At 39.5% G+C, this 12,500-nt stretch overlaps 1 protein-coding gene across 3 annotated transcripts in view; it reads left to right on the forward strand.

Annotated features, from left to right (window-relative positions):
• Positions 1 to 12,500, forward strand: part of LOC138007925 (bifunctional 3'-5' exonuclease/ATP-dependent helicase WRN-like) — a 52,787-nt gene that overhangs the window by 36,708 nt on the left and 3,579 nt on the right. For 2 of the 3 annotated variants that reach the window (XM_068855056.1, XM_068855054.1), the window contains 12 exons: positions 8 to 88; positions 1,748 to 1,823; positions 3,531 to 3,587; positions 4,509 to 4,564; positions 5,228 to 5,259; positions 5,417 to 5,494; positions 7,076 to 7,146; positions 8,404 to 8,435; positions 8,902 to 9,019; positions 9,573 to 9,685; positions 10,554 to 10,722; positions 11,372 to 11,467. In XM_068855056.1, the coding sequence (XP_068711157.1) occupies positions 8 to 88; positions 1,748 to 1,823; positions 3,531 to 3,587; positions 4,509 to 4,564; positions 5,228 to 5,259; positions 5,417 to 5,494; positions 7,076 to 7,146; positions 8,404 to 8,435; positions 8,902 to 9,019; positions 9,573 to 9,685; positions 10,554 to 10,722; positions 11,372 to 11,467 (979 nt within the window). The remainder of the gene's footprint in view (positions 1 to 7; positions 89 to 1,747; positions 1,824 to 3,530; positions 3,588 to 4,508; positions 4,565 to 5,227; positions 5,260 to 5,416; positions 5,495 to 7,075; positions 7,147 to 8,403; positions 8,436 to 8,901; positions 9,020 to 9,572; positions 9,686 to 10,553; positions 10,723 to 11,371; positions 11,468 to 12,500) is intronic. The other variant, XM_068855055.1, reaches the window with a different exon arrangement.

The following is a 12,500-nucleotide window of genomic DNA, read 5'->3' on the forward strand; positions in this document are numbered from 1 at the left end:
TCAACAGAACAATTCTAGCTTACTTTGAGGATAAGGATGATACAAGCTATGGTGGAAAGGATGACTGCTGTGATAACTGTCGAAACAGGTTTGTAAATTATGAACAGTACAATATAGTGGTCTTAGGGGGTGGCATGTAAGTCACAAGGGCATTAAGTCTGGTTGGGCTTCCAGGGGCAGGAATAAATACTTTTTCCAAATGAACAGTTTAGAAATTATTGAATTTTTATGTCTGTATTTTTAGCTCTTCGAAACCTCCTCTTAACTTATGGCTTTTTGTGTAAAGGTGACCCCAAACACCAGAAGCTGTTTTGAGATATGAAGGCAACTAAGTCATGTGTACAGAATGGGAGACACAATAGCATCCTGTACTTTGTGTCCTTTGCAAATACAGCTCTTTTCTCAAATAATTTTATGAGAGACAGGGCTTAGGGCATATAGTCTTAGTTTGTAAAAGAAGACTTGGAAGTCTCAACACCTTCTACTGTAAGAACTTTCCCCTCAGTTAAAAGACCCTCCAGTTTATTGTGTCAGGACATAGTTAAAGCTACAACCTCCCGTGTGGCCTGGGGGAGGGTGGGACTTTGCATATGAAGGGGTGGGGATGGTCGTCGGAAAGGTTGAATTAAACCCCTAAAAGAGACCAATCTGGGCGTGGCCCAGGCTTTTTTCACATCTAAAAGAGATTGTATTTAAAATGTATTAATCATATCAGGGTTTTCGTTTGAGGAGGCTGGACGTTTCATCTGGTTGTGTACCATTTCCAGGTGATCTGTTGACGTTATTTGGAGGACTGGGAAGAAAAATTTTAACGCCGTATCCCACAACCGCGCGGCCTTAGGTGTTGCTTCCAAACTCCCCGTAGTATTACCATTGCCAAAACTCTACAGATCATGATCATTCCGTGTCTACCACATTTCCTGTTACTGAATGAACATTCAAGAAGAACCGATGAGATCTAACCTCGCCTCTGCCATGTTGAATCAAAAATAAGGCAGCGTGCGGTTGTGGGATACGGCATTAAAATTTTTCTCCCCAGTCCTCCGAATTATGTCACCAGATCACCTGGTTCACGTCTGGTAAATTTGTAGATTTGTTGGCTTCTTTTTTTGCTTTTTCCTTTTTTGTTGTCTTTTTGGACTTGGATAACTCAGGAAGCCACTGGCTGAGGAAAAACAAGACAATCATCACAATAAATCCCTCAAACTAACAAGAAGTCACATCGCCTTATTTTGCTTACTAAAGGAAATAATCGATCTGTGGGCATTTCAAATGTTTTTTTTCTCCAATCTCAAGAATGTAAACAGCATTAATTGTAAGAGTTTCATTTATAGGGGACCTAGGCCTCCTTGAGGGTTTGTTCCTAAGGCAATTGCACTTGGTCTTACATCAGAAAATAACCATGTCCAGTACTTTCATTATCAAATCCAGTACTTTGAAAAGCTATCGAAAACCCTGATATATTTTTGTATTTCTTCAAGCACAACCCTAAAGGAGACCTTCACGGCTACATATGATATCATTTTGCCCAGAACACCATAATTGACATTGAAATGTGAAATTTACACCCCTAAGCAAGACGACGTGCAACGTGCATCCCTTCCCTTTTCATATGGGAGTTCCTCCCCCCCCCCCCCCCCTTCCCCCATCCCCGGGTTGTGTGGTAACTGCTCAACCAATTATTGTACTTACCAGTAAACAGTAAAAAATAATGGAGATGAACTTACATCAAGTGCTATATTTGTAGAGCCCTTAACCCATGTATAAAGGAAGAAAAGGAAGATTTTACCAAGGAAGCGAAATTACTCCTTAGTGCTGTAATGGTGAGTAAAAACTATCATCATCAGTGGAAAACATGTTCACTTTATTAACTATTTAGTATGTAGGACATGTTTCTAATGGTGATAATAACATCTGTGGTTTTAACTAGATGTGTACAAAATGTCTTCATACTGTCAGCGCCACCAATAAATTAATTATTGTGAGCCCACTCATCCCTCTCTCAGGCATTTGCTTGGCATTTTTTCACTTTTGCGTGATTCCCCAAGGTGGGGCATTTGGTAGAGAGGTTAGGCCTGGGGTGGGCTTTTTCAAAAACAGCTTTCTATCAAATTTGTAAGACATGCATGCTTCATTGCTGAATTTAATTTGTTTTTTATTCCTGCTCATTTAAAATAAAAAATTATTAATGATTGAATCGCTTTTTCAAAAAGTTTGGAACTCCCACCCCAGCTCATGCCAACATGTACAAAAAATTGGGCACATTTTTGTAGAACAAAGCCACTTGGATGAGAGATTATGGCTCAAGAGCTATAGTATGAAGTGTCAGCTGTCTTGTTGCACCAAACCTGTTAAGGGGGGTTGGGGCAAGGAGATGACTGACACTTCAGACTAGGCTAAAAGGGGCAGTGTCATGCTATCTTAGTCCAACCTCAAAACACTAAAAGACATCAATGAAACCCAATGCTTGCATCAATGAAACCCAAAAGTTAATGCTATAGTTTTGTTGCCGATGACCATCGAAGTGCGGTGAAGCTATTCTTTGTTGCTTGCAGCCCAGAATGGAGAGGATGGAAATGGAATGAACCTTGAAAAAACTGGCCAATTATTTCAAGTTTGGAGACTGTGTCTTCAGAAAGACACCAAGAATTAAATACGGATAGCTCTTTGTGCCATAAATACATTTCGTATCTTGTCAGTAGATTGGCAGGAATGTTGTATGTACATGTGAACGAAAGTACTAATTTAGATTTATTACCCATTTTTGAACTAAAAACAGCAAAAGAAGCATGATAGTGCCCCTTTAACAATGATTATTATGGTTACTCTCTCATTTCTCCTTGTTTACATTACATACTATTTTAATATATGGCTAAAAACTGATTGGCTGGATTCATGCATATATTATTATATTATGTAAATTATGTAAAGTTTTTATTATTTTAATTTCATTTCATTGATCCCTATAGCTGCTGTCATTTTCATACATTAATTGATTGATGCATTCACTAATTTTGGAGAAATCTCGTGGCAGTATACAAATTTTGTGATGTTGTTTTGTTGTAATGTTTTATTGCTCTCTGTTTGCTCTTCTTCCAGAAACCCCTCAATACCCCCTCAATAACCCCTAGCTGTGCCATACTTATGCTAGGTTTGGTTGTGAAATTTTTGGTGCATGAATTTTTACACAGTGCATAACACCTTGTGGGGAATGTCCAATTGTCTTTTCTTTTGGGAATTGCGCAGGCTCGTGTATCTATACTTAAGAACTATTCATAGGCATTTCATTTTCTGTATTGTCATAGGATTCATTACGGGAGTTTTACAGGAGTGTGCTGATGTAATCTAGATAATTACAATGATTGTACTTTAAGAAAGGACAAAAACTCTAAGGTTTAAGCGGGATAAGAAGTAGTGCTGTGCATTCATTGTTGCCCTTTTCCGAAATTTCTCTTGTTTTTGTCCAAAACTTTAAAGGGATGTTTAATAAGACTTTTAGTAAGGTTTCTGTTCTTTGTGTTTTGTTCCAGTTGACTGGAAATGGCAGGTTTGGTATATCAGTTCCTGTCTTGCTGTTGAAAGGTTCAGTAAGTGTCTTTTAATAATAAAACTCAATGACAGTTTGGCCAAAGAAAACGAGTTTAATGGCATATTTGATGTATTTTGACACCTTTCAATCAAGTGACTGTAAGAGACTTAAAAATCTAGCGAGCCATTCTGTAGAATACAGCCTGTTAAATTGAGTTATCATAACATGCATACTTCTAAAATATTATATTATTTTGAGCAGCATCATTTAAGAGAAAACAGTTGCTGAATAAAAACAAGTTGGCAGACTATTGACTAACTAGTGACTATTCAAAATGGAAAAAGTGTAGTCAGGAGATGTCTCAAGTTCTGTGGAAAAGATTTGCCTCTGACTCTTGAAATACATTTTTTCTTCAACAGACGTTTCGGCTAATTCTTAAGCCTTCATCAATGATATGTGATAATAATAATAATAATAATAATAATAATAATAATAATAATAATAATAATAATATTTTATGATAATAGCCTTCATCAGTGATATCACTGATGAAGGCTTAACAATTAGCCGAAACATCTGTTGAAAAAAAAATATATCAAGGGTCAGAGGCATACCTTTTTCCATAGAACTTAGTGACTATTCAGTTTTGTTTTTTCTTTTCTTATTTTATTTGCACATAAAAAATTAATAGACTTTCTCACTTACATTAATTTACAAAGAAAGAAAAGAGAAATCAAATACATTTCAACCATAAAGAATGTCTGACTACAAATAATAATTATCATCATACGATGTATTTTTCCTTCCTTTTCATTGGCTGAGAATCCACCACGTGAACTGCAAATAACTGCCTACAAATAAGTGTTTTACTGCAAATAAGGTTTTCATGCCAGAAAAATAACAAATGAAATATAGAAATAACCAAAAAAAAAGCAATTATTGCTTTTTTTTTTCTTTCTTTTTTTTTTTAATTTTTCAGAACAGCAGTAAAGTCCCACAATCGTTGACTACAAAGAAAGAATTTGGAGCTGGCAAGTAAGTGGGCAAAACAATAATTCTGAATGTGTAAATACTGTAGTCTCTGAGCTGAAAGTCAGCACACAGGCCATTGCATAAATTTATATAATCGACTAACAATACAGCTTTTTAAGCTGCCAGGAAATTCCTGTAAGAAATGCTTCTCTTATTACATTTTTGCTCTGTTTCTTTCTCTGGCGATGTTGGCAGTTCGTGTAAATCTGTAGTATGTAACCCAAACTTCACTTTCATGTATTTTTTTCATCTTGAATACAAAAGCCTCTCGAGGTAGTTGATTAGCAGATAATTTCACATGATCCCTCAGCCCTCCTATCTGATAAGCAGTCTGTATCCCACTTCAAATCAGTTGGGTTATTAAAACCTGTTGCGCCTTGATGATACAATTCTCATTCATGGACTCCAAAATATTGAGAAATCTGAGGTAAAATTTCCTAGATTAGTGCTCCATGGATAGTATTTTTTGATGGGCATTTCTTCGATGCTCTTCTAGGTTCTATACAGCAGTACTTATCTCGCCATTTCGAATTTGTACTGAGGGACTCAAATTTTAGCTTGAGTCTAACTTCTGCTTAAGGTCTCATTAGGTTGTGCTGTTCATGAAAGGTTGCAGTCCTCGTATAATTGTTGAAAACTTTCCGTGTTGATATTATTTCCTCACAGTTTTCACTCTGACAAGTGGTGGAAGAGTTTTGGTAAGTATTTGAGGTGATGATGACTGTTTCGCTGTGGAGAAGAGATCAGCTACTTGAAGTTCTCTTTACAGGTTAAAAACTCGAGATATTTAAAACCGTGCCCGGAAGTAGCTTTGCATTCCCTGCTTAGGTTCTCTATTAATGACCACTTTTTCAGGCCGTCAACTCATGAACTTGGGGTTTCTTCAAGAAAAAACTAATCCAGGTGGTTTTGGCTCTCTTACAGCTCTTTCAGGTATGTCATGCCCGATGCCATTTTGCTTGTCACTTTTTGGGTGAGGATAGATTACAAACGTTTTAGTGAAATGGCTTGGGTGTTGCTTATTGGGTGACACAGAAGCACTACTTTTCAAAATAACCATAACTTAATTTCTTTACATTCATATTCTCGAAGAAGTAAGAAGAAAGAACTTAGTGATTTCCGCGCCAGGAGACCCACGAGGTTGCATTCTTCAACGGGACATATATAAAACTAGTCTACCGAAATGGTGGAAATGCTGCCGAGGGGAAGGGAGATGTTGAATTTTAACGATGGTTCATGCCCCCCCCCCCCCTTCCCCCCCCCCCCCCCCCAAACTGGACCTCCTTCTGGACCCCACTCAAGACACAGTGACGTCATCAAATTCTAAAATCAAAATCGCAAGGTCTTCTGAATTTGTATTTATATTTAATGGAGCTTGAAGATGATCTAGAAATAAATCTTTTTTCAAGTTTCCAGTTCCGTGACGTCTTTAGTTTCGAAAATACTGCATTTTATATTTTCGAATTGTCGCCTTGCGTGAGATCACGATACAAAGCTATTTGGTTGGGAAAAAATGTCTATCCTACGAAAAGTACATTAGGAGATGTGTTCATACTCGTGTATTTTATCTCATTAAGAGAATTAAGCGCTTTTATCGCAAAGAAAACTCTATGATAAAGTTGCGTTAAACGCTTGGACAAATAACTCAGAAACGATGTACTGCACAGACCTGAGAACTGGAGAGGTGATTTGTTTCCAACAATATTCCAAGTTCTTGGCCTTTTTTCTTCTTGGCCGTGCATCTTAATTCCTCCATTCGCACATAAACACAATTCGTTGCGCCTTTGAAAGGACAACTGAACAACCAAAAGAATCGTTTCTGAAGCTCAGCGAATACTAAATACGACTTAATGACTGGTCCCTCGGGGCTGAAACAGTTAAAAGGCCATTTCCGAGTTCATATCTACCTCCTCTTCAAAGCGAGTCTAAGTGCGAAGTTTTTCTAATGAAGACTAGTTTTCATTCATTTGTAAAGAAGAACTGATTACCATCACAAAACTTGAACTTCGCCCTTATACTCACTTTGAAAAGGAGGCAGACATGAACTCGGAAATGGCCTATTTTGTTTCCCTCGAATCTCAATGTTTCCCCAAGGCGCAACCGAGGGAAACATTGAGATTCGAGGGAAACAAAATTAACTGTTTCCCGAGGAACCAGTCATTAAGAAAAACAAAAAAAAACTTGCGAAGACAACAGCAACGGCGGATGTCGGTCAGCTATCGCGGGTAACAGTGCACTCTGACGTCATAGATTTTGCAATGTTGCCCGCTCAAAGACTTTTGTCAGATGTCATGTGACCTCGAAGTAACCAATGAGAGCGCGCGCTGTTGGGGAAAAAATCCAACTATTTAACAGTGGCTATTATTCCATATTCACTTCGTCTTCTGTGCAAAAAAATGATGTTTACCAATCAACTTTACTAAGATAAGTCTACAACAGTGTTAGTTGATGAACTTGTGGCCTCTTGACTCTAGATCGCATTGTAATTTGAAAGTATTGATCATTTGTCCAAAGCCAAAGGAGAAAAATGGCTGACAGAAGCTTCAAGGAACGAAGCTGTCAAAATGATGTTCACCCCGAACCAGGTTGGTGCACCACTTTTATTTCATTTTGCAATGAATTGGTAAATATATCCCTAAGACTCCTAAGTGTATGTCGGTTGGCTCTCGCTAGCTTTGCCTTCGCATCGTGGTTGGTAAAAGAAATTGCACCAGATTCTCAACCAATCAGAGATGGGGGTAAATCTAATCGGGACTTACTCGCACATGCTTCCCGTGCTTGGCCTCTGCTGCTTTGCGTTCTTTTATTGGTTCGTTTGATTCCCTACGTGTACTGTGATTTAGCAATAGAAATTTATTTGGTCTTAGATTTACAGTATACTCAATTTAAGATCGCTTTGAAAACTCTGTCAAATGATGAGAACCGTTTTTGTTGTAGCATGTGGTGTGTGACAATTTCTTTAAAACGTCTTTGGAAGGTAGCTCAAAAAATAAAAACGTGTTCTGGGTTACAATGAAGAAGAAGATTTTACAGGGGCTTACAGTCCTTAAGAAATGTTGCGCAAACTTTGACTGTTTGACCTACTGCAAATCAGGTCATATATGTTAGGTGACTCAACACATGTCCAAACTATTTCCCCCTTCCCCCTTTACAATGTTGCATTTTAATAGTTTGAGAAAGCAAGACAAGTGTATGGAAGGCCCGACATCTTTCAACGTCGTTTGTGGGATGTGGGGATGTGAAGATAAAATCATCATTAACAGTTGGAATAGAGCTATTGAATGAGCATTTAGTTAGTTTGTGTAGCTTGACAAGTGTCCCGTGGACTTATGACCTGCATTGTATATGCTCTTGATCCGCAACACATATCCAGTTCTTAGATTTTCATTTGCGCCATACATTTTAAAGATCAATGGAGCAATTAATGCCCTTTACTTCTCAGTTCACTATGTAAAAGCAAGCATCCATTAATTAAATATTAACTGTCTGAATTTGTCGTGCTTGTTCAGTCTCCCCATTCCTTAATTAGGAAATAATGCTTCTTAGATGTGTCAACGAGGAGACCTCTTAGCCTAAGACCAGAAGGTTTCTTGAGGTCTCCTCACCACGTCTCAGTGAAAAGATATAGCACAGGAGGTGATAGTTAGACCGAGCTTGATGGTGATTAATTTGAAGAGTTTCTCTGAGTTTGCCGGATGGTGATGACATGGAGCCGTTGAAACGTCGATCGCTCATATCATTGCTTATTTTCATTGTAAAGTGTTTCACGAATGTATTGAACCAGAGGCAATTTGCAAACAGAGGCCAATAAAAATGTTTGTCCTCATAATCTTTGCCAACAGGATCTTTTGTCATCGGAAAAGCAGGCACTGAAGTAAGTGAATATCCTTGGAACTCATTTTAGCTTTCTTTTAGCTTTGAATTTGTGAGACCCGTGGCCTCTGGCTGCAGGCATAGCTCAGTTGGTTAGTGCGCTTGTTTCGGAGCAAGAGGTCCCCAGTTCGATCCTCGGCGACCTCATCGTCTGTTCCAACTTTCCTCTGATCTATATAGCTATAGCTTTAGGCTCGATTACCAGCCGCTGTTTCGGAAAATGAGCCAGCGCTCACTCCCGGGAGGATACCCGAACTCGAGTGAGCGGCGGATATCGAGCCCACTGTAGCTTCAAATACCCGTTAAAGGGAGCACCGACTGAGGGTGGGGGTAAAGGGCGCACCCTCGGCTTCCGTTATTGCCGACGTTAAATGAAGTCACTTGACCTTTACCTCTACCACTACAATCTTATTTCGTTCTTGCTCATCAAGTGCTAATGATCTGACCTGTTCAGTTTTTTTTTTTAGAATTATAATTCCTGTGAAAAATGTTGTGGCTTCTACAACATGGCAACAGGCTCAAGGAACTCAGCTGGTCAATTCCTCGGTAAAACCAGTTATTGATGAAAAGGAATTGGAACTTCAGGTGAGAAAGCTAACATACACCAACTCGTGCTTTCAAGATGCATCCAGAAATATTTCGGTTGGTTTGCACCTTTTAAAATCCTGTAATTTCACCGGCTTTTCATAAGCTGCGCCTGCATTTTATGGCAAGAGTCTTTTGTTCGCTTTCTTTTTGTATCGTTTTCTCGACCAAACCTGGGAGGTGTTGCAAATGCTCGACGCACCTCTCTTCAAGACGTTGAACATCATCGACCCGAGGGTAAAGAGCATCTTTTCTCGGGGAAAAAAATCGATATATTTGCACGTGACATTGATAAAAGCAATGATAATTTTTAATCCACTAATATTTGTGCATTCTTCGAAAATTTACCGTGCAAATTAAGCGTTTCACTCCTGTGAGGTTCCCCATTGACGAGTAAAATCTTCTGTCTTAGTCTTAGTGGCCCTTACAGGAGTGAAATGGTTAAAATACATCTGTCATCGTTTGCGTGAAATTCTCAAGTGATATAATCTTTTGAGGTAAACTTAGCCTATCTTGTCCCTTTCATTTAATGTTAGTGGTTTTTTTCTTTCAGGGATCTTTGTATACCACCCTTTTGAAGCTAAGAACAGAATTGTCACACACTCTAGATTGCCCGCCTTACATGATCGCTACAAACAAAATCCTCCTGGATATTGCCAAACACAGGTATGGGCCACAGTAATATATCTGTACCTTCACTGACGCGCGTGCGTGCATTGCACTTTTCGGGCAGTTTAAAGGTATCCAGCGGGCTCATGATAACATAATTGTCAACTCTACTACTGTTATCCACTGTTTGAACGCAATCAAAACCGTTGTGGATGATACTGTAATCTCACCGAGGCGCGAGATATCCAAAACTTTCACCTCCGCTGAAGTAAACGAGGTAATTTAAAGAGTGTCTCCTCGGCCTCTTAGGGGTGAGGCTAAATCTCGTGGGTGGGTGGGTCGTGGGTCGTGGGTCGTGGATCGTGTTTGTTTGAAGATAAAAAAAAGATATATATTAGCTCCCTCAGTGCTCGGTCCAAATTTGCAATTGCCCGCTCACGGATTAATTTCCCGGAACTCCTTTTATGAAACGTTAGGCTTAGGGTTAAAAGTAGGGAGCTTAAGCACGCGAGTTTTTGAGACGCGGACGGCAACCGGAAGAGAACATTTCGTGTGCCACGATAGTGGTGTCTCCCAGATCTTTATACTAATCATCTCTAATGGAGAAAAGATACTTAGCAATGTAAATGTGGTTGTGTGAAGACAAGTTGAAAGGGAAAACAGCTCACTTCCGGTTGCTGTCCGCGTCTCAAAAACGCGCGTGCTTAAGCTCCGTAATATGTATACATGACGTGTATACATGGAGGATCTCGGACCCACGACACACGACCCACCCACCACGCCAATTAGACACTGTCGCTTCTTAGAGGCAAAGAATACTTTGCTAATCACTGGTTAGCCAACTAGAACTTGCGAAAATCACTGTTGACTTGTTATAGTATATACAAGGCTTTTCACTGACCCATCTTGTACAATCATTTCATAGACCGTCCAGCATCGATTCACTTCTGAGAGTAGATGGAGTTTCTGAGAGACAATGTGAACGGTTTGGTCAACAGCTTGTTAACTGTGTAGCGACTTTCTGCAAGGAAAATAAACTCGAGGCTGACAACTTTGATGACCACACGGATTCAGTAAGTTCAACAGTTTCCCAGGTAGTCTTCAGTCCTTGGCGCTCTGCGGTCGCGGTTCTCTCGTTGTAAGGCAGCGGCATGTCAACGAGAGAGCCTTTGCTCTTTATTTAAATGAACACGGTTACGATTTTATGTGACTGAGTTACTCTTGGGAGTTTTCGTTGAAAATAGATCTCAACAGACGTTTGTTTTTTTTTTCGCGGTTGAAGCCAGTCGGAACAGCATGCAGTGAAGGCTCATTCGGACACAGTTAAACTATACGTTTCATGCAACATACGATTTATGTATAATTTCTCCAACTAAAGACAGAGTTCGTGGCTACGTTCACTTCACCGCCTCTTGTTAGATTCTTGCCGAGCTGGTTGAGGTGCCATCAAAAGATTTCCACGATATTTGGGTTGATGAGAACTTTACACTTGAATTGATTATTTTTAACCACTTGAAAATTGATTCCATTTGATAGTCTAATGCTCTTATGCACGCCTCGATACTCTTGTGCTCTTATGCTCGCCTTAGTTCAGCCTTCTCGCTAATAATAGCCATTCTATCGAGTAACAATTTTATCTGTCATATTTAGAGGTGAAAAAACAAAACCAAAGCAGGAAAGCGAGTGTTATGTTTGGTTGTTGGGGTCTTTGATTAAAAAGAATCTAGTTTTTTCTCTCTTCAGACTAACTTGGCAGAGCCGGGAGGAACTTTCCGACGTGAACTCAGTCAAACTGTGATAATGACGTATAATCTGTTTCACGAGAACCAGATGAGTATTGTGAGTAATGGCTTCTCATTGTTCTGTACGATGGTAAAGATGATAGTTGCCGACTTCAAGTCGGGTATTACTGAGATGGGTAGAAAAAGTTGTTCGTGGGGGTAAGTCATAGTGGTCACTTTCTTTTCCAGTATGTGGAGGATTCGGTGCACGGTCCATTCCAGTTGAAATTTCAAATACTGTTATCGTCGATGCCACCTTCTGAGGTCTCAAGATCGATTAAGCCTGGTGTTTTTTTTTTCACTAGCGACGCAAGCACAAGCCCGAGCATAAGAGCACTTATTTCACCTTGAAAACGGGCATGGTGCAACCTGAACATAAGCACAAGCGCTAGGATCAAAATTCCTTTTCCTTGTGCTTGCTTTTATGCTTGCGTTCACTTATGTTGTGTGAAAACGGGACGTAACCCAAGCAGAACGCAAGTCGTGATGTTCGTCCAATGAAAAAGACCCGTTCCAGATTCCACTCGCAGCGCCTCGTTGTAAATTGTAAATTGTAAACTTTATTAAATTCTCCCATCAGGGCTTTTCAGTATCTATTTACAATAATTAAAAGGCCTGTCTCTAAAAGCTATATGTATAATCTAAAAATTACAAACTATAAAAATTAAAAAATTACAAATCCTCCCAAAGCAGGCTCTATCTGCAATTTTTGTTTAAAAGGATCCAACTGGAGGTCTTTCATGTCATCAGGCAGGGCGTTTCACAATGTTGTTGCTCGATAGTGGAAGGACCGCTGGCCGGACGCCGACTTGAAAAATGGAATGTTCAACAATTTACTATTTCTCGTTGCCAAGGAATGTACATCAGATCTCTTTTTAAATTTATTACATAGGTATGGGGGAGCTAAGCTTTTGACGCATTTAAAGGCCATAACAGTATCCGCGTACTGAACGGCAAGATGATTCGGTAGCCAATTTAGCTCCCGTAATACTGCGGAGATGTGCTCGTGCTTTTTTGTGCCAGTTATGATGCGAGCAGCAAAATTTTGAACGCGTTGAAGTTTTTTCAGGTTTCTCTTAGATGAGAGCGCC

The sequence above is a fragment of the Montipora foliosa genome, chromosome 6, assembly GCF_036669935.1.
Source record: "Montipora foliosa isolate CH-2021 chromosome 6, ASM3666993v2, whole genome shotgun sequence".
Lineage (NCBI taxonomy): Eukaryota > Metazoa > Cnidaria > Anthozoa > Scleractinia > Acroporidae > Montipora > Montipora foliosa.